This window comes from Cyprinus carpio, chromosome B21 (assembly GCF_018340385.1).
Source record: "Cyprinus carpio isolate SPL01 chromosome B21, ASM1834038v1, whole genome shotgun sequence".
In the NCBI taxonomy this organism is placed as follows: Eukaryota; Metazoa; Chordata; class Actinopteri; order Cypriniformes; family Cyprinidae; genus Cyprinus; species Cyprinus carpio.
The window spans coordinates 6268557-6296061 of NC_056617.1; the positions used below are offsets into that span (position 1 = coordinate 6268557).

Genomic DNA, 27505 nt, shown 5'->3' on the forward strand with positions numbered 1-27505 from the left:
TACAGCACCCATATTGTAAGCTTTATATTTTTTATATATAGTATGTGTCTATCATATGTGGTATTATGGTACAAATTCACAGAGCTTATTCTCTCTCTCTCTCGCCCTCATACATACATACATACATACATACATACATATATATATATATATATATATATATATATATATATATATATATATATATATATATTTGTGCTGTCAAATGATTAATTGCATCCAAAATAAAAGCTTTTGCTTACATAATATATCTGTGTGTACTGTGTATATTTATTATGTGTATATAAATACACACACATACAGTATATATTTTGAAAATATTTACATGCATATATTCATATATTTATATTCTTATATTTTATATTATATATAAATATATTTAACACATTTTATTTTATTTTATTTTATTTTATTTTGTGAGCAAGAGGACCATGTTTTAAAAAAAGCAGATAGTGGCAATTTTTCTTTTATAGTGATTTTCGAAAGAGAGAATTAGAACAGATACTTTACAAGCCTATTAATAATAACATGAGACAAAAGTCCTATGTTGCATTAGCAGCTTACTTTGTGTGTTATTTTAAAACCATCATCATGTGGAAGGTTTCTAAAACAAACACTGAAACCTATCATGCCCAAGGCCTCATATTTCAATGCTAAACAGAACTTATTTATGGTCTGAGGGTAGAGGCAATCGATTCTTGGATGTAACACAAGAACATGGAACAAAACAACAACACAATCTAGCTAGCTTCTGTTAAAACAGCATTTCTCATATGTACACTCATTAGCAGCAATCAGCAATGACAAACTTTTCATAAAAAAAATTGTTTAAAGAACATAAATTCCATGCATAGCTTTCCTTTTTGATATATCATTAATTTATCCGATTTCTCTGAGCTCTACTCAGTTCATTAGTTATATGTGTAACATTAAACTAGTAAAGTATCTTTGAAAATCAGATAAACTGACTTTTGATATGACTTGTTTTCAGATAGCAGATCTTGAATTAAGTTTTCTTCCAAAGTGCCTATATTAAACAGAGAGGCTAAGAAAGAGAAACTTCTTGCCTGTTATTTCCATCTTGCAACATCACTACAATAGCCACAACCTAAAAAAACACCAAGACACCATCCACTATCCCTAATTATAGAGCCTAAATTACCAGAGTTAAATTATTGATCAAGGCCACAGATAATGGTTGTGTCAGATAGTTGATCTTCCATGATTCAAATGCCAAACTCCTGATCCCAGACAACATCGCTCAGCACGTCTGTGATCATTCACACAAATGAATATCCTCATGTGGGTCGGAATGGGAAATTCTTTCCCTTCGACACTCTGGGAACCTTAGATAGTTCCTGTAAAACAGCACCTTCGGGCAAATATAACAGAGTGCAATGTTTGATGTAAAATGATGACCTGGCACGCTCATCTTACAGGTTTGACATTTCAGTAAGTACATATATTCAATTATTTATATCATTGGACATTTGAAAACATGAGATACAGTAGATACAGATTAACCACAGGATGTTGTCTTAAAGGAGGAAGCAGGAACTTAGAAGTTAAAAATAGTATTCATTATCAAATCAATTATTATCAAATGTACGATGATCTAAACATTGTTTATATATGATTTTTGTATATATAATATATTAACTAAATTATAACATTAACTAAATTTGATACTTTTTGTACTCTCTCTGTATATATGTACAAATGTATGTATACATATATACACATATCTATATATAATTATACATTCTATAAATTGTTTATATATATATATACATATGTATATATTTATATATAAACAATTTTTAGAATGTATAATTATATATGCATAAATAAAAATATGCATAATTATGCATAAATACATAAGTTATATATTATTTATTATTTATTTATTTATTTATATTTTATTTATTTTTGTAAGTGCAAATTAACTAGTAATTATTGCAAAACATATGTTTACCTGTTAAAAAAAATCTGGACACCATACAAATCTGGCATTGCAGGACTATATCATAAAAATAAAATATATTAGATAAAGACATAAAACTTGACTGTAAGATATTGCTGTCAAACTAACTTTTAGAGGCCTAAACATATTAAAATGAATCAGAACCATCATATAGTGAATATTTGGTATAGCGACATATAATGTATTGATAGTCAGAGCATATGGGCTGAATATATATAAATCCTTCAGCTGCTGTGAGATCTGAGTGACTGTTTAATGTTTCAGTGATGTCTCCATCTCAAACAGACGTCTGTAACAGACCAAAAATTTTGCTCAGCTCTGTTCTTATGTTTGTGGGGGGGTGTTCGACTGGCCTCATAGCTAAAAAAAGCATCTGAGACTACCAGAGCTGTCTGATCTCTTAGTATAATCAAGTCTATGATCAAGAAATGTTTTTTTTTTTTGGTCTTGCAGTACAATTGACGCAGAGCATCCAGGCTCAAAGGTTTCTGACACAATCATGTCAAATCACAGCAACTCTAAGTGCAAGACAATAAAATCCCAGCTGCGATATTCAAAGAAGGAGCGAGACTGAAATTTCGATTAGTTAGATGTTGAGCGGTCAGAGTAGTTTTACAACCAACTAATCCATTCCGAGGTTTAAAGGAAGAAGCTACTTCATTAACCTCTAACACTGTTTCTAATCTAAAGGACCATATTTAGCCATGCTGGCTTATTCATTCCAATGGGAGCACTGCGCTGCACACACACACACACACACACAGAGAGAGAGAGAGAGAGAGAGAGAGATGCATGCAGATATCTCTCACACACATACACACTGTACTGATCCAATGACAGATTTGTCGCAGTGTAATACCAGCAGAGAGCCTAAAAGCACATTGATTTAAAAATGGCTGACATCTCTCTTTCTCTTTCTCTTTCTCTTTCTCTTTCTCTCTCTCTGGTGTCTCTGGACCAGTACTGTTCCCACTTCCACATTTAAAAGGATTCCTGATCCCATGTAACATCTATATCTTCAGAGTGGAGCTTAAACAGATCCTGGTTCATTCACTCTACTGGCTGAGCATGATGTGTACTTGCCAAAGGTGGAGTGAGAAAGGAAGGCAAGCAGTCAGTGGAGAGATAGAGAGAGAGAGCTGATGAAAAAGGAGTTGCAGCAGTGGCTACAGGGATAGTGTGTTCTGAAGAGAATGTCAGTTCATTAGGAAGTAGTCCAGTGTGCTTCTGTCCACTGTTGAAGGTCATCTGCCAAATGAGTAAATGAAATATAGAGTGATGGGAACAGATAGAGAGAAAAAGAGGGTGGATAGTGTGGCGAGTCAGCTGCCTCCCTGATAATCACCGGCACCCCGTCCTAAATCGCCGCCCTTCACCAGGCTCCCGATAGGAGTGGGTGTGGGAGAGAGGAGGGGCGCTGGACGAGTCAGGGCTGGCGGCGTGTGATGGGGCACACCTGAAGGAAATGGAGCCTCATCACCGCCGCTGTTTAAAAGCCCAATGCGCCTCTCCTCGGGAGACCGGTCTCTTTCCCCGTGCATGCACACTGGTGTCCTCGTGGGTCCAGGAAGGGTGCGTTGAGGGACTCCCGCGCCACCAGAGACGTGAGCTGCCGGACCCGCGGTCCGGTCGAGAACCGCACCCGTCTACACGGCCGTCGGGCCAGGATGCCGGGCCGTCCATCCCCTGCAAGCGCCGCGGCCAGCGAGGAGGATGAAGCCGCTAGAAGAAGCCGCCGCCCCTCGCGCCCCGGACCGAAGAGGGGAGCGCGTGCGGCCGCCGGACTCCGCCCCTTACCTGGACCCTTCCTCCATGAACACTGCCAGACCCCCACGAACCCCGCAGCACGACGAGGACACCAGATTCCCTGTTGTTTTGGACACTGTTCCCCTTTTGGACACTTTATTCCCTCTCTTTTTGTTTTTTTCTGTTAAATAAAAACCTCTCCGAGGCCTGACGCCACGCCCACTGTGTCTGTCGTTGGCTCGTCCCGTCACAATAGAGAGACTTGGCAGCAATTTGGCAATGCTCATGTGTACTGAGACTGCAGTCTGGACGGATTAGGACATGATAGAGAGAGAGAAAGAGGCAGAAAGATCATGGAAGAGGATCTGCAGTGGCGAGGTTACAGAAATCTGGGCTGGTTTTGCAAGATTTTGATGAGAAATAGTTTAGATTTTATTGGGATCTCTGGCATTTGATTGTAGAATTTATTGTCTTGGCAAAGCTGAGAACAGTTTGAGACATTGGGTTGTCTTCTGAAACTCTAAATATGCATGTAAGATTCCCAGGGCCTTTACTCACTGAGAGAAAGAGGACAGACAGAAAACTTTAGTAAAAGTCTTCATTTGCTTTCCATTTCATTGCTGTCTAGGAGAAACTATGAACATCTCAAATGATTATTAATGACTCAGTCTGAACTTGTGTTAACTCACTAAATCAGCAAGAGCACTACTTGCTGCACCTCCAGTTTTTTCTTGTTTAAATGTTAATACATTTATATATATATATATATATTTCAAAAAGTGTCATATTTTTTGCTTATTATGTAGTTAAGATATATGTAAGCCCGTTTCTGCCACTGAAATAAAAAAAAATGTAATTGCGACTTTTTATCTCACAATTATACAAACTCACAGTTCTGATAACATATCAGTTCCCCTCAGAACTGGACTTTATAACTCGCAAATGCGAGTTTATATCTCACAATTCTGACTTTTTTTCTCAAAAACAAAAACTCTTTTCAGTGGCGGAAATGGGCTTCCATAAAGATCAATTATTGAGGATGTACTCAAGTTCTAAAAGAATCGTTATTGGAACTCTTTTGTCGCATTTAAATTGTCTTGTTTAGTTTAACATTTTAGAGTGAATGTGGAACTAAATGAATGATTAAATGACTCCGGTTCTATATAACAAATCAATCATAAATGATTCATGAATGATTCAGTTTTGAACTCATGTTATTTAATTCACTAAATCAGTAGAAGTACCAATACTCAATGAACAGCCAATTTGTAGTTTTGTTTTATTGTATTTATTTATTTATTTATTTATTTTTGTTATTTATTATTATAATTTTTTTATTTTTACATTTTTTGCTCAATATATAGTTAAAACCAGGTATTGAGGATGTACTCCAATACTAACAAATCATTATTGAAATTAAACTTGTTTTTTATCTTTATGATGTCCGCTTTAGTTAATAGTTTCAAAATGTAAGTGGAACTAAATGAAAGCTTCAAAGACTCTTAAGAGCCATTTCTTTACACCAAATCAATCACAAATTTTTTATGAATGATTCAATCTTGAACTCATGTTGTTTAACTCACTAATTCAGTATGAGCTCTAATTCCCTGAACTGAGATATAAGTAAATAAATATATTTTCAAAAAAGTATTATACTTTTTGTTTAGTATATAGTTAAGACTAGTTATTGAGGATGAACTCAAGTACAAAAAGACTGTTTTTCTTGTTTATTTGTGTTTATGGAATCTGCTTTAGTTAATCGTCTCAGAGTGGAACAGAGCAGCAAATGATTTTTACAATTTCCCAAGATCTGTAAATTCATGTCTGGACGACACTCACGCACAGTTGAGCCATGAAAGAGAAACACACAAACATGAAAGAGGGTGAATAAAGGGGCTTAATTTCTCCTGAGAGTGTAACACCGCAAAGACTTCTTAAAGCAGGATTTGAATTTTCTACCCTCTTTCTCTGAAGAGCATCTGTCCTGTTTTTAGTGTCGCTCTCTCTATCACATGTCTTGGTGCATTACTTAACAGCTCTGGGTTTCAGTGCAAAAATCCAGCAGAGATATTAAGCTCGGGCTTTTCATAACCATGCATAAGAATCATTTCCCCTTGGGCTTCCTTTTTTAACGCTACCATCTATGTCATCATCACAATGAAAGTGTGATCGATTCAGCTTCAGCACTTGAGGTATGAAAATACGCTATTGTATAAAACCTCCTTTACTCATTGTGACATCTTCAGGATTTGAGTGGATTATCACTTATGATTGTGTAATTTTTCACATGTTTGGAAGGAACTAGTACTGTTTTCTTGCAGAAGCTCATTTTGTTTTGGCCCGATTCCAACTAATCACACTACTAGGGTGACGATATGTTTAATTTAAAAGAATTGTTCCAATTTTTGTTCAGTTATAGAACAACTTGCGTTAGCCTGACAACATGCTTCATGAACTTTAGCCCATTAGCACGGTTAGCACATTAATATTAGTTGTATAAATGTATAAATGACCACCTTTTTTTAAAGATTGCTTTCAGCTACAGTACATATCGGTAATTGGAAGTTCCCCATGGTAGCATAATACAGATGGGCAAAAAATCTGTGACAAATGTAACTCATTCCTTTGCATCAAAAGACATGTCTCAGTACATTAACCCCACAACCCACTTGGCAACAAGACATTAGCGCACTAATACATTCTAATGAATCAACTTTGGTGCCATTATGTCACTCCTCAAGATTCTGAGACCCAATCAAATTTGCATCAGTGCATGTGTTGCCAGATCGAGACTGCTGATCATATAACCCCTTAATATTGTGTATTGTGTAATATTGGAATTAAAATGGACCTACTACCAGATAAATAGCTGTAAATAGACAACTATAAGGGATGGAGGTCTGATTTAATAAGTATAGAAGAAGTTGTCAACATTTATTTAGACAGGATGTGAAGTGGGAAAGAGAGGAGGGCGGGATCAGGAAAGGGCCGTGAGCTAGAGGTCTGCAAGCCTGTAGGGTCCTGACGGGGCCAGGGCTCGGGCCTTTTTTTTATAGATTGGGGTCGGGCTCATTAGCTTCTCTCCTTTTATTGTGCCCATATACGCACATGAAATACTGTTATAATGATTATAGGCTATTATAAATATTATAGATCTCCTACGCAATATGCAAGACATATACACCTGCATTGGTGACAGTTGACCATGCAGAGCATCAGGGAGAAGTTGGAGCATGGGGATTTATTAAAAGCTCCCAATGTTTTGGGAAAAGCTGCATTTTGAAAGAGTTTTGATTTGATTACCACGACAAACAACGAGCCAATTGGTCATGTGCAGTGCTTGCCATCTCCTCATTAGACGCGCCTTTAAGAAATGCCTCTATATGGATTATGATTATAATAAAAGAGTTTTTGTTTTCATATGTGTTATTTCGTTAAGTACTAATTTAAGGCTTTCTATAGATATATTTATCATGTCTGTGAAGCTTGTATTCGCTGAGTTTCGGTTCATTTTTGTGAAGCGCTCCTATTCAAGAGCAGACGGAAGTGAGCGCATCATGTTTGTTTTATTTATTTTATAAAAGCACGTTTAACATTTTGTTGATATTGTGAGTGAACAAAAATAAAATTAGTCCCTTTACAGTTACGAATGATGAATTACTTTTACCTTATGAGCAAAAATGACGGCGTATCCACGGAAAACATGCAAGTGATTGCTGGCGCCTCCATGTCCAGCGCAGCTTCCACTCTCCGCACAAACTATTGGATATAGCGCACATTTATCTAGGTTTAACGTTTAAACATTGTTATATGCTTGAACTGTTTTAGTATATCTATAGACTTTATTTTAGGCAAGTCGTGATGATTTGAGAAGGCTAAATTGATCAGACATATATGATCAGCTTAGTGTCTGCTGCTGGCCGCTTGGTCATTACTTTAAAAAACAAAAACGTATATTTACCCCAAAAAAAAATGCTCCAAACGTTTTTCGAAATTAACTTAATAAAAAAAGGAAACTAAATATAATCAATTTGCCATTAAATACAAAACTGAACTATTTTTTTTAGTTTTTACAGTAGTATTTTTTGTTTTGTGAGAAGGTGGTATAAGATGTTTTGTGGGGTGGGTGGTTATGATGTGGTGTCAGACACGGGCTGGGCTCGACCCTCAGCATCTCGGGCCAGGGCCGGGCTCAGGCCTAAATTTGAGGCCCGTGCAGTGCTCTACCGTGAGCTGGGATTCAACCTCGGGACGCCCAGCACAACGGTGCTATATTTGTGTGCGATTGATTGAAAACATTTCTTATTATTATTAATGATGAAAACAGTGCTGCTTAATATTTTTATGGAAACTTTCATACCTTTTTTTTGGGAATATTATATATAAATCAAGTGTTTTTTTGTTTTTTTTTCATTGTGCATTCCAGTTAATCTCAATCAAACTGCACTTGGGTTGTTTTGATTAGGTAAAAATAACTAAAAAATACTAGCTAACTAACACAATAAAACACAATAAAAACATGATTTTTGAAATAAATTTGAGTTATCTGTTTTTGCAAATAAACTATATATATATATATATATATATATATATATATATATATATATATATATATATATATATATATATATATATATATATATATATAAAGCATTTATTTGAAACAGAAATCTTTTGTAAATTGCTTTAAAAAAAACTTATTAACATTTGAAAAGTAGTGTACATCACATTATGGAAGTAAAATATGTTGCAAATATTCCTTCAGGTTGACTAAGCCATGATCTCTACTTGTACAAACTCATCATTCAATGACGGTGCCAAAATGTCAAAAATTGTCTTGGAGGAGTAATTTCTAGGTTGTGTCCTCATTTCACACGGTTCCCTGGTGTGCAAGTTTGAGGTAGCAGGACTTGCATGCATGTTCACCCACCGGCCCACCTCTACAGCAGCAGTTAGAATAAAACAGATTAGGCTAATCTGTGGAATTATCAGTCTTAAATAGTCCATGTTCCTCCTTCATTATCCAGAGTGGTCTTGCAGATGGAACGTCAACCTGCGTTAAAGCTGCTCGGTGTAAATCAACAGCTTGCTGACAGAGTCACAGCTTAAAAGAATCTCAATGTCAGCGTTGAATAACACTTTATTTTTCATTTTAATTAATCTGATTAGGTAATATTAATCTGCCTTAATGAAGACAAAATTTATCCCATTGGGACTGTAAATCCAAGTCTGCATTAGTCACACTGTGTCCTACACTCGTCATAAACAACGCAGTCACCTTACTGCTGCTGTTTCTGCTTAAGCCAACAGGGGGCAGAGCTTGGAAAAATGGCCTTTTGGGTGATTCAGCATTTCCATACCATGTTTCTTACCAAGTGGGTAACTGCTTTAAGGTAGTGAAGTATAACTAAAGACCTAAAGCCCCAGCGGCGTGTTCTTTCAAAGGAAAGAACCCCAGTTGGTGCTCTTTAAATGTCACGGAAAACAGACAAATCTCATGTTATGTTAAAAAGCAGTGGGGTGAGAAATAGCCGAGTTTCCAAAAACGGAAGCGTCCAAGTCCATCCCCACTGGCACACCGAATGGCGCAGTGTGGGATGAAGCAGGGGATATTCTCTAATAATTGGATCTAGAATAGGAGCATCTTCACGAAAAAAAAAAAAAAAAAAAAAAAAAAACTCAGGTGATAATAATCCAGCAACCTTCTTGCCAAGGAGATAGATAATGAATTATTGAATCAGATCCCACATCTGCCGCTAATGGGGATTTAACCAATGCCATAGAAAAAAAAGACTGCTGTGGTTGTTTCTTTGTTTTTATCATTAGTGATGTATCAAAGCATACAGTTTGTAGAGGAGAGGTGTCCTTTTTATGCTTAAAAAAACCCTGAAAAAAGTATCACCGGTTCCAAAAAATATTAAGTAGCACAACTGTTTCCAACACTGATAATAAATCAGCAAATTACAATGATTTCTCAAAGGTCATGTGACACTTAAGACTTAAGGTCATGAAAACTGAAGACTGATGAAAATTCAGCTTTGCCACCATTGGAATAAATTATATTTTAAAGCATATTAAAATAAAAATAAAAAAACACTATTTTAAATTGTTATAATATTTCACAATATTACTGTTTTTACTGCATTTTTGATTAAATAAATGCAGACTTTATGATCAAAAAGACTTCTTATATATATGTGTGTGTGTGTGTGTGTGTGTGTGTGTGTGTGTGTGTGTGTGTGTGTGTGTGTGTGTGTGTGTGTGTGTGTGTGTGTGTGTGTACCTACTTGACCATATTTTGGGGACAAATTTGACAAAAACCTCCATTTGGGGATGTTCTCATTTGTACAACTGCTATAAAAATAAAGTAAACCATTTTTTTTTTTTAATTGTAAAAATGCATTAAGGTTTCTGTGAGGGGTAGGTAGGGTTCAAAATAAAACATGAAATTCTGAAGCCAAAACACTGAAATGGTATTTTCTTATATAACATACTCCAACAATCTTTTATACATTTTTCAAAATTGTAATTAAAACAAAATTTCCAGTCATTATGCATGTGCATCAAAATTTAATGCACATCAGGTTCACTGCATATGTAACACTCAATGAACAGATGTTACTGTGCATTAACATCTACGCTGAGGTGCGTAAGACCATGATGCATAAGCACATGTGTAATTGCAGTGTGTCAGGTGATATTAGATATACATACGCACACAAACATGCACAAATCGCAGGACAGACAGGCAAAGAGACCGAAAGAGACTGAGTGTGAGACACCGAACACTGAGGGTGAAACCATGTTTGCGAAAAATGTTTTAATCTGCCAGTTGCTCTAAACTCACTGGAGAATGAAACAGCAGTGTAATAATTTGCTTTGGGTAAGAGATTGATTCAGCATCACTTTCTGTTTATGGTTTTTCCCAGCATCCCCTTTTCTCCTTTGGGGCGATGGGAGGCTGGCGCCCATGGGCAACAAGCGACGAAACGACTAGTCCTTGTTTATCCTCCTGCGAGCTGCAGTTTGCCTGCTCTTCCGTACGGTGCAGTTTTGGGCAAAGATTAATTGTTAATTGAGAGGAAGAGAGGAGAAATTGCATTAGCATGCCTGGACAAAGGGAACCTCTTGAGAAATCTAATTAAGCAAAGACACACAAGTTTAAAGAGCAATGAAAAAAGTGAAAGGGACAAAAAACAACCTGGCCCTTGGAATTTATCTTCTCAAATGACTACAGATCCGCACATGCAATGGCGGTTAGCAGAATTTGAAAAGAAAATATTTACAAGCAAAGAGGTTTTAGAGTCCAAATGACTGCTAAAATGTATCAACAAGATAATCTGTGTATGCATATGTAATATTATTTTTTATAAATAAATATAGAAGTAATATAATAATACATATATAATACATTATAATTCTGTATAAATAAAAAAAAATGTTTTTTTGTTTGTTTTTTTTCTACAGATTGAGAACTGTGTTCGATTGTGATTTTGGATAGGCCGGTAATTCTATTAAATAAATAAGTGAGTATAAAAATTGTGAAGAATCACTGGCACAATTTACCTCAAAAAAAAAAAAAAAGAAAGAAAATATACAAAATTATCAACATGAATAAATATAAAGTCTTATAAAACTCAAAATTCAATCATACCTAACACCATGTTACAATAAGTGTACAATGTTGTTTGAGATGAATCTCATTTACAGGCATTGATTAGATTCTCAGGCCTGCATTGGACTTCCAAACCATTAAAACAGACTTCCTGCTAAAGAGACCTGCCGTGTCCAAACAGCCAGTCACATACACTCACCGCGTGATGAGAGCTTTTAGCCTGCTGAGGAAGACAGACAGCTTACACACACACACTCACACAGAGTGATGAGGATATTCAGTGGCTCAAGAGTATTGTGTAAGAGACCATGTACAGAAACAATACTTTAGCCAATCATGAGTGACACTTTAACCTGCTATTTGCATATCTGAAATCTCACCTCCACTCAGTGGGGCTTACTTTTTTAAGGCTGTGTGGATGTTCAATACAGGTATTTTATTTTATTTTATTTTTTTATAAATACAGTAGAAACAGTAATATTGTGAAATGTATTATTATAAATGAAAATAACTATATTAACTTAAATATTTATTAACTATTTTAGTTTATTCCTGTAATGGCAATGCTGAATTTAATAATTTTAAAAGACTTAATAAATATTTTATATATATATATATATAGTATATATATATATATATATATATATATATATATATATATATATATATATATATATATATATATATATATATATATATATATTATTTTTGTGACATTTACAATATTACATTTATTACATAGTACACATTTATATTTCAAATAAATGCTGCTACTTTGGACTTTCTATTCATCAAAGAATCCTAAAAAGAAAAAAAAATCCCAGTTTCCACAAAAATGTTAGGTAGCACGCACACACAAAAAAAAGTTTTCAGCTATTATTAGAACAATTTTTCTGTATAAACACCAATAATAATTGCTAATAATTCAATACCAAATCAGCATATTAGAATGATTTCTTAAGGATCATATTATATTGAAGACTGGAGTAATGATGCTGAAAATTCAGCTTCTACCTCACAGAAAAAAAATACATTTTAAAATATATAAAAACAGAAAACCATTATTTTAAACTGTAATAATATTTTACAATCTTACTATTTTTACTGTATTTTTGAGCAAATAAATGTAGCTTTGTTGAGTTAAGAGACATAAAAGTTGATATGAAAATATGAAAGCAGTTTTCTAGGCTGCTTTATTTGCCCTCATGTCAGCACACAAATAAATAAGTAAATAAGTTTCCTCCAAATCTGAGGAAATAACAGTGCATAAATCACTGGATTCTTGCTGTCAAGATAACCAGCTCAAGCTGACTCAGCCCAATTCTGCTTTCAGGGAGGGGATGCTTATAGAAGCCATCCTGCTCTCGCATCTTAAAGGTGTGACTGAACTGTTTGTGCTAGGGTTTCTAATACTTGGCACAGATGCAAGATCTCGCTGAGGAGGCAAACAGGCAATATCCTCACCTGCCCTCACCTAGCATAGCCTCCTGACACCTGTGCGGCACGCAGGGGCGGGACGTTTGTGGAGAAGGGATGAGTCACCAGAAACAGACACAGGTGGACAACAAAACACAGTCTGACTAACAACACAGGAAACCAACAAAAAGTGATGTAGTCGCTTCTCAGGAGCAACATTTACTCTGGGATTTGGTGACCTTTTGTTGTAGAAAGGACAGTATTGACCTGTCGATTGTGACATTTGAATGCACTGTGTATTTCTGAGGTGCTGAGCACCTAGACAGTCACCAAACAAACATGCTTTAAAATGAATCAAGTTACAATTAAAAGAATATTCGGTACGTGCATTTGTATAAACAGACTAAATATTTTCTGGGATCTTCAAGGGCTTCTCAATTTCTATAAACAAACAACAGACATTTCTACAGTCATGCACTTTTAATCTAATAATAATAGATGGCATTACAAATTAAAATTAAATGATTAAATTATTTTTTATTTATTTTTATTTCTAAAATGTATTTCAATCAAATATTTATTTATTTAGATCATGTATTATTTTAATTTATTGTTAATTATCCATTAATATTAATTATCATTTATAATATTATTAAATATTATTATTTTTTTTTTTTTTTTTTTATTATTTATTATTTTTTAATTATTATTAATTGTTATTGAATTATTTTTTATTGTTAGTATATATTTTATTTAGATAAGAATTAAATTATTAATTGTTTTTTATAATTATCAACTTGTGTGTTATTTTATTTGTTAATATTTTAATTTATTTGCAGTAATTATTTTAATAAAATAATAATTGCATTATTTATTAAGTTCTTAATGTATTATTTTAATGTTTTGATTATTTTATATTTCAATGTAATATTTTAAACATGAATTAAATAAACTTTTTCAATGTCTGTTTATTTGTTAATATAAAAAGTAATTAATTAAATATTATTTATTTAAAATATGATTTATTATTTATTTACGTTTTTACATTTTTCATTTTTTATATTTTAATGCAATATCTTAAACATACATTTTTATTTGTCATGTATTTTATTCAAATTATAATTATTATTAATTTATTAATGTATTATTTTATTTTTTTATAATTATTTAAAATTTTAATGCAATATTTTAAGAATTAATTATTTTTATTTGAAGTAATTTACAATTAATCCAGAACACGGCAACGAGATTCATTTTTAATGAGCCGAAAAGAATGCACGTCACACCACTGTTTATCAATTTGCACCAATAGCTGCTCGCATAAAATTCAAGGCACTATAATGTTTGCCTACAAAACCACCACTGGCTCTGCACCCCTTTACCTAAATTCATTACCCTCTAGAAGCTTGCGTTCAGCAAGTGAACGTTGCTTTATTGTGCCATCCCGAAGAGGCAAAAAGTAACTTTCAAGGACTTTTAAATTAAATGTTCCCTCCTGGCGGAATGACCTGCACAACTCAATTCTTAGCCATCTTCAAGAATCGGCTAAAAAAACATATCTTCCATCTTTATTTGACCCTCTAACTCTAGCACTCTCTATTCTAATTCTATTCTTTAAAAAAAAATTCAAGAATCAGCTATTAGTTCTAACTTCAACTTGTATTTAATATTTTTTCTTTTTATTACAGTTAACTAAAGCAAAAAGGTCTCTAACACTACCTTCTGTTCTTTTTCTATTCTCTGTTTTATTTTTATTATAATATTATTTCAAAAAAATTGCTATGTGTACTGCATTAAGCTAACTGAGACTTGTCATAGCACTTGCATATCATTGCTCTTTTGTTAAGTTTGATTTGCTTCCATTTGTAAGCCACTCTTATCTGCTTGACTATCTGCTAAATGACTAAATGTAAATGTAATGTAAATGTAATTGTTTTAATCAAATAATAATTACATTATTTATTAAGTTATTAATGTATTATTTTAATGTTTCAATTATGTATTATTTTAATGTAATGTTTTAAACATGACTTTTCAAATGTTTTTAAATTAATATGAATATGATAATTAATTTATTTAATTTAATTGTTTATTTGATAAAATGAACTATTATTAAAATTTAAATGTCTGTTTTAAATTAATAAACTGTTGAAAATATTATTATTTATTTATTTGCATTTTCATTTTAAATTAATAAACTTTTAGTTGTTTGATTGATTTGTGATTTTTGAGGGCTGAGTAATGACCCTAAGAATCCTTTTCAGATATTTGAGGGCAGAGTCCATTTGAAAACCTGCACAATGACCCTAAGAATCCTTGCAGGTGAAATTGGGCCTTGTTGGATGACCCCTAAGTAGAGTGTGGGTCTGACTTGCCCCTTTTACATTCTGCTTAAATTTCTCCCAGGTTGAGACATGCTTAAAGAGACAGCATCATCTGACTTGTTCATGATCTTCTGTGACCTGTTTGATTCGGATGCATGATGTGGTTTAAATGCAACCCCCATTTAAAGAAATTAAGGTTTGATCACTTCAGCTATTTCTGACGTATTCTGCACTTAAAAAAAAAAAAAAAAAAAAAAGTCCTCTCACAATGTTATTTTAGATATCTGACACCAAAACATTTTTTCTTTACACGTTCAATTTTCACCCTCTTTTCACAGGCTGTTTTTTCTACTATTTCTTTAAGACTTCTTTATGTCAATAGCTCTGTTATGCTTGGCAAACCTCTGTATACTGGCATACTTAACACAGTAGTTTATCAGGACAGACTAAGCATGTAAATACTGAATATGCATTGATATGCAAATATTGCAAGGCGAATGTTAATGTGCATATGGATATAATATCATAACTTAGTTTGGGGAGGGGGATTTGTGGTGAACTCTGAATATGGATGAAGTATGGATATTAATTATTGTGTATGAACAATATTATTTGTTGTGATATCTTAGTTTGGGTGGGGTGTTTTTTTTTGTTATTGTGTAATATATACATATATATATATATATATATATATATATATATATATATATATCTTCTTAAATATATATATATATATATATATATACACCCATATATATATATATATATATGGATGGCTGGTTTAGATGGTGAAGTTACCTGTGCTGGGCAATGAGAGGGAACAGCTGTGTTTTGTTGTGGGTTCTACACTGATACTCACACATACACACACCATCAGGCCTCCAGAGCAGACAAAACGCTGGTGTGAGAGCAAATGGACAGATGTGACCCTCATTGACTTGGGGATTCGAGCACTCACTTGTCCCCCACCCTCGTCTGTTTGTTTTTCCAAAATCACACTGATTGTCCAATTCAGTCCATTACCTCTTTTCTTTCCATTCTTTCCTTTTACTACTGTACCGCCCATGCATGCTTGTTCCTCTCTGTCCCAATCCAAATAGCATTAGATAAGCTTTTAAGAGCAAGAATGATGATCCCCTTGAAGAGAAAAGAGGAGCTTCTATAACATGTCATTTTGTCTCAGTGGTTGCATTACCCGTGTCAGCTACGATAGCCTTTGAGGAGATTCCTAATGGTTGTGAATTAGTTTCAGCCGCTACTTCTTGTTTATGTAACTGTTGTATTAAAACAATGCCACTTTAGTACACTATCATTCAACAGTTTGAGGTCAGTTATTTATGTTTTTGAATTAGTTTCAGCTGATTAGCTTGTATTTAGCAAGGACACATTAAAGTGATTATAAATCACAGTAAAAACATTGAAAATGTTGCATTGTTAACATTGAATATGTTTAAAAAAAATATTAAGTAGCACAACAGTGATAATAAGAAAAGTTTCTTGAGCAGCAAATCAGCGTATTAGAATGATTTCTGAAGGATCATGTGACACTAAAGACTGGAGTAATGATGCTAAAAAAATCAGCTTTGCATCACAGGAATAAAATAATTTGTAAAATACATACATTCAAATAGAAAACAGTTATTTTGAATTGTAATAATATATCACTATTATACTGATGAAATAAATGCCTTGGTAAGCATAAGAGACAAAACATTTAAAAAAAATGTTTTTAAATTGTAATGTTTTTAGAACAGATCTGATGTGACATATTGGTCTGTCTATCACTATTATAAATCAAAACAGAAAGATCCTTGTAAACACAGTTCTACAGTGTTAAAACCCTGAAGAATTATAGCAAGGGATGTAAGGAATTATGGTCAATAGACCTTATTCAGAAGAAAATGCGCAGAATGAATTGAACGTGAAACCATTGTTATGTAAATGGCCACATTCAGTTAAATGCAAGCATGAATAGATTTACAAACCATTCACACAAAAATAATATAGAAAACATTCTTTGTAGCATGTGTGCACTTTTCCACCTCCAGTCCCCCTCTATTTAGGTGTCTCATCAGGAGAAAGAGAGAAACAGACACAGAGAAAGTGAGAGACAGGACGTAAAAGAGTGATAAAGCAGGGTTAAGTGAAAACAAAAAGAAGCAATTCTAGATAATGCAAAGGAGTAGGTAAGGAAATTAGACCGAGATATGGATAAATGAAAGAGATATGGATGTGCATACAGCATATGTATAAGAAACAGATGCAAGATTGCATGTGCATGTGCACGAGCAACCCAATATAACCACATTTTCTGTAAACCCTTCGAGCTCTACCAAACATAACATCTGCTCTGCGTCGACCTCTTGATTCACACTCCAGGTTTGATTAAAACCCATTTAGACTCTGCACCATGTCACACTGCGGCATCGTGATCCACGCGCTAACTCACGCCACAGCTGTGTTTGAGCAGATCAGGGTACCGTGACTTCATTCAACATGGCAGTAAATCCACAGAGGCTTATACACTGCAGCATATAGCACACAGACCTGCTCACAGCAGAATTTAGACAGAGACAGTGAACCCTGGAATCACAGCATGTGTCAGGAGCACAACCCAAGGTCGGGAACAAACACACACTCGTTCCTGACATTCAAAACATCCTTCTGAGAAGAGGGTGGGAGAGGTTTACAGCTAACTGAGTGTGGGAATATGTAGTAATGCATTTAAGATGCAATAGGTATAGATATAAATATGCACGTAGCACCTTTTTTATATATATTGCTTTCCAATAAAGAATCAGCATGGCAATGAGAAGTCAGAAAGGAAGACAGGGAGAGATAGGGCTGATAGTCATCTCCCAGAATGCATCAGTGCAGCATGAGAGAGGGGAAATGGTGTGTATAATGTGGATGCTTCCGGGGATGCCGTAAATAAGTGCTTAGTAAAACCTCTGGCCCGTTTTAGCCTGTGGTTCTGGATTACTACTTTAAATTTTAAACATTTTACTGCATTAGTTGGTCATAGCCAGGCCATATTTAGGGTTAAAGGTTCAAACACAAACTTAACCCTACATTTTTCATGTTTCTCGCCCCAAAACATTAGCATTTAGATGTGAATTACACCTCGTGGCTTTTTGAGAAGAGATATAATATTCTAAGCCATCTGACTTATCATTTTGAATGGTGGATGTTAAAACAACCTGGGCTACTAAGAAAAGCATGCCTCTAATTTTCCAGCTGTAAAACACCAACAACATATTTTCCTTTAACTAATTATAATTACAAGGAGATTAATAAAGACTTATTTTTGCAGGGTTCCTTGCATAATACTAATGATGCTATCACCTCAAAACTGTTATCACAGTGCATGATTTGTAAACAGACACATTTTGTGTCCACACTCCATATGTAAGGCTTTTCTAATGTGGTAAACTTGCTTGTTAGTCCACCTAGTAACAGTGTTGCATTTGCAATGTAAAACTCCCGAGTATGAGTCCTGTGAAGCGAGTCACGACACTTGATAAATAAGCGCAAAGATTTGTAAAATCAAGCTAAAATGCTGTTGTTGCTTCAGCAAATGTGTTTTTAGCTAAAGTTTGGTTTTCTTAACATTATTAGAGTGACAGAGCATTAACCGTTTAACGTCTCTCACTGGATATTTCATTTCCAAACTACCACTATACTGTATATGCAGGAAATGTAATAAAATGTTGCCAGATTCAAGTTAATATTTTTAGTCCCATTGGACATTGCGCTTTGAAAGTGTTGAAAAAATATGCAAGAATCAACGTATAATCATTTTGCAGAAATGTCGCCAATGGCATGTTTTTACATTGTGGCTGCATAGGAAATCCCCTAGATTTACATTGACTTTAGTGGGCGATTTTAAATTGGACTATTAAGTAACCACCAAAATCATGCTAGAAACCACATAGCAATGCCTTATAAACCACATAGCAACAGTTTGGCAATCTCACAAAACACCTTTGCATCATGATGGAGAGTTCTGGGCTGTGTTTTTAGCATTAGGTGTTTTTGGCAATGTTTTTGTTTTCTCTGCACAAGCGTAAAGAAAGATGTTAATGGAGTACCTGTCTTAACTAATCCAATGGTAGATTGCAGCAGAAAACAATAGTAATGAATCAGCCTTGAATACTGTCAGCCACTTTAGTTTGTTTTACTCTTCCTGAGAGGTACATCTGTATTTCAATTAGGTAAGATCAGAAAGCGTCGACTCTGCTCTCTACAAGTCCAGACTTGGGTGTCTGCCAGCTGAAGAGGAAGACGAACTGGCTTTAAGAGTTTAATAACCCACAGGGCACCAAAACAAAAAGCGATCTCTTCCTTCTCCAGCTTTCAAACCTCTTCGACTCCCCTGATGTTGCATTTTTTACCTTGGAAAGATCAGCTAACCATATTTTTTTTTTATCAAGCAACAGCAAGAAAAGGTTGCCTGAGTTGGGTTAACTTTCATAACATAAGCTGTAATTTACTGTACAACTGGCTAGGGATAATAGCAGGTGGGAAGCAGAAACATTCAGTGTTTTTCTGGCGAAAGTGACCTTAAAGTGCAACAACGCTCTCTTGAAACCAACCAGTTGGGGAGGGCTTGCAAACCATATGCATCATGTGAAGATTAATGCTTTGTATTTTAGCTTAGGGTGTCTCAGACAGAGGTGGGAGTGAAGAGCTCTTGTATGAATGCAGAGGCATTTAATAGTTTTGCTCAACTGCTCTCGCAGCGTTGAAGAGGTCGGTTCCTCTTCCAGCTCTCGTTCTTGAGGTGTCGCCGAGGGCTAAGCGGCAGATATGCTTACCTTAACCCCCAAATAAATATCTCCACCTCTAAAGAGTGTGCGTCAGAGACTTGGAGAGGGGTGTGTGCTGCAGAACAACACCTAAGCTGAAAGAACCTTGGGTTGATTGCGTCAAACACATGCTCACACACCTAAACGCACACAACGACAACTAACATCTCTTCTTGTTCATACTGGAAGCTAGCAAATCCAAGACGTGTTACTAAAGGCCATCTGCGTCATAGCTCGTTCACTCACACACTCATACACACGCTGTCCCCTCACCTCCTCCCACTGGTGGATGTATCTGATGAGGCGTGAAAGCCTGAGAAGACGGAGCAAGCTGAGGATTTTGGTGAAGCGTACGATACGCAGCGCTCGGGCCGTCTTGTAGACCTCCGAATCGAAGCCTTTCTCCACTATTAGAAAGATATAATCCACCGGGATGGAGGACAGGAAGTCTACCACGAACCAACTCTTCAGGTAGTTCATCTTAATGACCTTTGGGTCCAGGATGATCTCTGAGCTCTCCTCGTTCACAATTCCCGTTCGGAAGTTCATGACCAGGTCCACCAGGAAGATGGTGTCCGAGGCCACGTTGAAGATGAGCCAGCTGGTGGTGGTTTGCTCGGAAAAGAAGGTTATTCCCACAGGAATGATAATTAGATTCCCCATCATCATGATGAGCATTATCAAGTCCCAGTAGAACCTGCAGGGGAGACAGAAAGTGATGTGTTAAAGTGGAACCACTTGAAGGCAAAACCGTTTTTCTCCCAGCAAAAATAACAAATTAAAAATTGGTTCCCTTTCAGTTCATGAGTGCAGATTTGAATTGATTTGACCACACCTTGCAGGAAGTTGAATTGGAGTATGAATTAGAATGACCGGAAGAGGAGTTTAACACAGTAAAATGCATTCTGGGAAATGAAGTGTTTTTGTGCCCTGACCCACAAAATGTAATTTATTAAATATGATACATACCGTTCAAAAGTTAGGGGGTCAGTAAGACATTTTAAAAATAAGTTTATAAAATACTTTTATGCAACAAGGATGTATTTAATTGATCAAAAGTTAAAAAAAAAAAAGTTGGTTCCCAAGTTCCCACAGAAAGATTAAGTACTACAACTGTTTTAACATTTATAATAATAATAAATGTTTCTTGAGCACCAAAACAGTATATCGGAATGATTACAAATAAATTCCACTTTCAAAAATGTTAAAATTTATATTCAACAATATAACAGTTATTTAAAATCGCAATAATATTTCAAAATATCACTGTTTTGACTCTTTTTGAAATAAATGCAGCCTATTTGAGCATAAACATTCAAAACTAAAAAAAAAAAGCTTACTGACCCCAAACTTGTGGTTGCTTTAAAAAAAAAAAAAAAATCTATACATCTTCATATTTTAAGGCTTTGTAATCTTTTCACAAAACATTTTGACTTGATAAAATTAATTCTTAAAGAATTTTACTTCTGCTTACTTTTTAAAAAAATCTAAATTCACAATTTTTTTTTTCTTTCTGTTTGCTACCTCAATTCAAACTGGAATTTCTAAAGAGTTCTCTTTTCTTTTCTAAATGGCACATGACCCTACAGTTCATACCAGCATGAATTTCCTGGTTTATATACATCGGCACCTCATTCTAAAGACCAGCATCCACAATACAGGATTTGGTATTTTCAGTGTATTTCTGGTCAAACTTATGGCTTAACCATTTTGATTACCTTAACTATCAAAGATTTACCCATAAATTGACTTTACAACCACTTCAAAAACACTTTCACATTCCTTCCTATCCTGATTCTATTCCCGTTAGCAGGAACATGCTATCCCTGTTCAGCATGAAGATGATGTAGCAGGACTGGCAAGATTAAATTCCTGCTCTTTTCTGCTGGAATGCCCTCATTGTGACGGCCTTTAGATATTTGTGATGTTTCTCTGGGTCCTGTCTAACAGACTTCCTTCAGCGATCAGTACAGCTCGCGCCTGCAGTCCGCACATGATGCACTACAGCTCATTTCTCTGTCGCTTTTGATATCACCGCCAACACTTCCTGCTGGATTGCCGCCCTGTGACAGCACAGCACGGCTCGCGCTTTGGTCTCTGGATGAGGAGGCAAAGAGCCACAGGGCTGAAAAGGCAAGAGGGTGATTGTAACATGAGAAGGTTTCCCTCTCTTATGTGAGAGTTGTATGTTTACAAGCGTCTGTGTGCGACATTCTGCTTTGCTTGTACAATACACAGAAAGCTAATTAAAGGTACAGGCTGTAATTGCTGAGGCAGCAGCACTTGAACCCTCAGGAATTAGCTTGTGTTTTGAAAACATGTGAATGGAGCCACCATAGGGGTGAATGGAATTGAGGCAGCCGTTTGAAGGTGTTTGTTGATGCAGTACCACTAGCGGCCTGCTGGTCCCAGCAATTACACAGTGTGCACTTTATTAGTGTGTACTGCTAACAATTTAGCAAGGTAATAGAAGCATTAACTATCCTTTGTGTTCCAACAGTCCTCAAACAGCCCATTGGATGATGGATAAAACACAAATGACGTCAGTTGCTATATAGTAAACCTCATAAATAAACATTTCTATTTCAAATTAATGCCTTGGAACTATCCATTGAGCAAAGAATCTGAAAAAAAAAATATATATATTCACAGTTTCCACAAAAATATTAAGCAGCACTATTTTGAATATTGATTATGATAAAAAAAAAAAAAAGTTTCTCGAGCAACAAATCAGAACATTAGAATGATTTCTGAAGGATCATGTGACACTGAAAATGCTGAAAATTCAGCTATGTATCACAGGAATAAATTGCATTTTTGGTCAGATAAATGCAGCTTTGGTTCATATAAGAGACTTTTTTCAAAAACATTAGTTTATAGACATCTAAATTATAAAAATATCAGCATTATTAATTATGAGCATTTATCTTTGGACTGCTACACCAACGTTTTGTTTGTCAGCCTACAGTAAACCATTAAGCCATCTATCATTGCTTAGCTGATGTTATATAATCATAATGTAAAATGTTAGTAACATTTTAAAAAGCTCACTCATTATTATCAGTTGTAATTTGTGATACTCTGCAGTCTCAGCATGTCCTTCATTCTCTCTCTTCACCAGAGCACTGAACTCGTCATAGATTTTCAGTTGCTTGGCAGAAGATGCAGTGCACAGCTCGTACAGTGAGAAGAATCACATTATGATTTCAAACCTTCAGTGTTGCGTAACAAGACACCCAGTGTTAAACAGATATGCAAAGAATTGAAGGACAAAACGGCAGTATTTGGACTGACTGCTTATTTGATTAATTCCAAATCTGAGGGGGAAAAAAAGGAAAATGACTTTATATGCTCAATCCTCAAGATATCACTGTTTGTTTGTTTTATATAGTTATTTATTTATTTTTAGTTATGTATATTATTTTTGAAATTTAATTGATCATCAACTTTGATGCTAATTTACACTTATAAAGCTGTCAAAATCGTTTCTGACAGCAGGATCACCTGTGGGCTGTTTTAAAATATGCACTGGTCAAGAAGATGCTTCTGATAAATAACAAAACGTCAGTCCGCCTCCATTTTCATGTTTCGCAGTGTTTGTCTGCCTTGGCAGACCAGACATGTCCCTGAAATGGCTACAGACTCTGCAACACATATAAAACGTCCAGTCGTTAATGAATGTTTTGCTTGTTTAGCACAGGTTAAAGACGTCATTGTCATTTTACAAGTGCGAATCTAATGTTTGACAACAAGCCAAACCAAACAAAAGTGAAGTAATTAGCGAACACTGCTATGTTGGTGGTATTACTCATGCCACCTAATGTGAAGAAATCTTCCTCAGCACAAAGTGGAAAAATAGCCAGTTTTTATGTCTGCTGTGAGCAGACATGAGTCAGCTCTCTGATAGGAATCAAGCAGACAATAGAAGAGATTTTTTTGCAATGCTGAAATGATCAGAGGTCAGTGTACTGTATATACACACACGCACATGCTGTAATAGCATTAATGTAGCCTCTGTGTCTTGTAAAAACCAAAGCCAGACATATTTTGACGGGCGCCGGACTGGCCTAGAGAATCACACAAATGTCCTGGCCGCTGATAACGGCATACATCCATGAACTAAAATAGATGCTTTCAAGAATCCTATCTCACGCTAAAAACCCCTGGCTGGTGCCTCCGATGATGCACTTGGCTGTAATGGATCTGAGCGAATGAGAAAAGCTCTTGGCCTTGCTTTATAAATATCCACTGATCCGGTATCAAATAATTGTCTGTACTTCGGTCCAAACAGGCATCTTTGGTTAATAATTTCCACCTTGGTTATTTTTATTTTGGGAGCTCTAAAAAGATGAAAGAATTCATTATTTGATCTTGCATCTGCTGTTGGTTGCAGTATAACTATGATTGTGAATGAATCGAGTACTCAGTACTCGTATTGAGAGAGGTTTGACAAGCAATTTTGCTTTTGTAACTGTAGCCTTGACTACCGAATGACAGACAGGCTGCATTGTCAGAGGTGGGACGGTTGCCATGTGACCATCTGTCCTACTGGTGAATGCTAAAGACAAGTATAGAGGACGTGACCCCGACACAATGGTTGTATGTGCTTGAATGCGCTTTTCTGTCTCTCTGCAGCAGCTTCAACTCCATTTCAGTGTGGAATTGGATTCTTTAAAGGAATAATGTACATAAAAATGAAAATGACCATTTCATATTATATGCTGTCAAAATAGCTTCATGCTGTCAGATTATATGCTGTCAGAATCATGAGTTTTGAAGTCCTGCGAAGGCTGTATAAATAAATAAAACTCATACAGGTTTGGAACAACAGAATTTATGTTTTTGGGTGAACTATCCCTTTAAGAAACTTTGCAAAATGTTAAACACATTTATTTATTCCAATTATTGGTTTTATATTATATAAAAAGTAAAAGATTATAAAATAATAATGTTTTATATATATAAAAGATATATTCAGCATTGTATCTGAGAAAAAAAAACTGACTTAGGCTATTTAAAGAATACCAAGGGGCATCAATTTGGAAAGAGTGAGACACGCACTCACAAAGACCTTCATTAGACTTTGGGACATGTCTTTGAGACAAGCCTCCAAAAAGCAACAGCAAAAAGCATCAATAATGCAAGACAAACTTGCATGGCCCTAAAAATAGAGGTTAATCTGGGTTTAGAAATCAGAGATAGGGAGAAGGAATCTGCTCACATACAAATCCTGCTTTTCCACAACCTGTGTGATTAATTTATAAGTCAGAGATTTGACCCAAGCTCATCCGTTACCTGATAAATCCTGTCAGTAAAAAAGAAAAAGAAAAAACGTGCACAATGTCACTGGAAATGGTGAAGGAATTCTGGGAAAGTGACGTCAGTCATGTCTGAAGACCTTCAATAGATTTTCTTTCCCGATGAAGAATTGTGACCACAACAATAGGCTGGACAAACAGGGAAAGCAAGAGACAGATGACATGCAATATGGAGGACCGATAAAAGAAACATACAACTGAGTCACGCATGAAAAAAGCAGATGACAAAAGAACTCAGGCCACATCAAGTCAAGCATGAGCCCTTTCTGAAAACAATGAATAATGAATCTTACTAACCTCCTATTAATCTTTAAAGAACCACACTGAGATATTGAGTTTCCTAATGCTTCAGAACCAAAACAGCACAGGTGAATGCCGTTGTCACTCATGTAGTGTTGCTGATTGCAACATTTTCGGTTCACAGCTGAGATGTTATTGGAAGAAAATGAGCAAATTTCACAAAATTAACTGGAAAAAGCTTAGAAACAAAAGAGCAGTTCCCTGTGTGGGTGAGAAAGAAAAGCCATTGTAAATGAGCAGATGATACCAAAGCCTGCCAAGTGTAGCCAGTATCACACGGTTCAGGCTTTCAACCATTAGAAACAATAATGACTGTCATCCTCCTATTCACTCTATTTTTCTTTCTGTCCACTGTCTCCCTCTTCATATCTTCTGTTTTCTCTTTCTCACCTGTTTTCTCCTTTTCTGGTTCTCTCTTTGATGTAAAGCCTATTTGGCAAGTGCGATCAAAGTGCGCTCAATATTGTTTTTACCACCTGCAGAACTGAAGCATGGCCGTCTAAGAATGCTATGAAGTAGCTAGCACCGAATTCATTTATTAAAATAAAGACGATGCCTTTTGGCTGTTCATAAAGAGTGTTATTTTAGTTGTTATTTTAGTAGCAATACTGTATTCATTTTTGTTTAAATTATTACTGTTTTGCTTCATTTTTTTCCAAATTTAGTTTAATTTTAGTACTTAAACTTATTTGATTTGAGTTAGTTTCCAAAGCAACATTTCTAATTTTCATTTGTTTTTTTTAGTTTTCATGTAAATTTTAGTTTTAGTCATATTTTTACATGCTTTCATGATTTTTATTAGTTTTTGTACGCTTTATTTTTATTTATAAGTAATTTTAGTACTTCAACTTTAACTTTTTATTTCAGATTCCAAGGTGAGATTTCTCATTTTTGTGAACATTTTTAAAATGTACGTTTTCATGCACGTTTTAGTTTTACTCATTGTATGTACTTTTTCATTGTTATTTGTTTTTAATTATTTATGTTTTGCTTTATTTTTATTGTTTGTTTTCGTAATTATAATACTTCAACTTATTTTTATTAAAAAATAAAAAAAATTCAATTAGTTGCCAAGGCAACATTTCAAATTTTCACTTAAAGTCTTAAATACTATAATAACTAATAGTAATAAAACAATAATAACACTCCTTATGAATTATGGCCGTTTTTTTTTTAAATAACTTTTTCAAACCATCTGTATACAGAAATGTTAACCGATTAAAAAAGTCTTTATACCTTAAGTCCATAATTTTCTTTTTAAACAACTTTCCAGAACACTCCTTCTGCCTGCCATTGGTCAATCAAACAGATAGTGCCGCCCCCAAATCACTCCATTGGTTGAAATAGTGTTGCTGAGTTGAGATGCCCAATTATTTCAATGTTTTGAAAGTGACACGGATCCAATTTTTAAAGACTTTTTTTTTAAAGGAAAATTAACCTTGTTTTAATATAATTTATAAAAATAAATAATTTTCCTCTGCAAATTAACATCTGTATTCTGGCATCAGAAAATGTACACACTTCAGCTTTAATTACTGGATTCTCAAAATTACCACCTTAATAAGGTGTATATCGTATAGTATGTCGTGACTGTTAAACAGCCACATCCTTTGTACATTATGGCAGAAAGGTCAATCATGTTACATCACAGGGTTCAAAGCGATGTTAATCTCGTTCAGTGTGTGTTGGACATCTAATCCGATCTCACCTTCTCTCCACCCTGTTTTGATGTTGGAGGGCTTTATACAAACTGTTCTGATCTGTTTCAGGGGTGGTGTAGCCTAGTGGTTAAAGACCTGAAAGGCTGTAGGATTTACTCCGTGAACTATCGGGGGGGGGGGGGATGTTTGTGTTGTAATTATATACTTCTAAGGTACACCAGCCTTTTACTTGAGAAATTAACTTTTGGACTTGCTCAGGTATTTAATGTTAATTAATTACGGCTTGATTATTTGCACAAAGTAACTAACTAACTTTGTGTTTCTTTATTTATT

At 35.0% G+C, this 27505-nt stretch overlaps 1 protein-coding gene across 1 annotated transcript in view; it reads right to left on the reverse strand.

Annotated features, from left to right (window-relative positions):
* Positions 1-27505, reverse strand: part of LOC109045556 (potassium/sodium hyperpolarization-activated cyclic nucleotide-gated channel 1-like) — a 95013-nt gene that overhangs the window by 64771 nt on the left and 2737 nt on the right. Inside the window, exon 2 of the mRNA XM_042748534.1 lies at positions 20167-20590. Within this exon, the coding sequence (XP_042604468.1) occupies positions 20167-20590 (424 nt within the window). The remainder of the gene's footprint in view (positions 1-20166; positions 20591-27505) is intronic.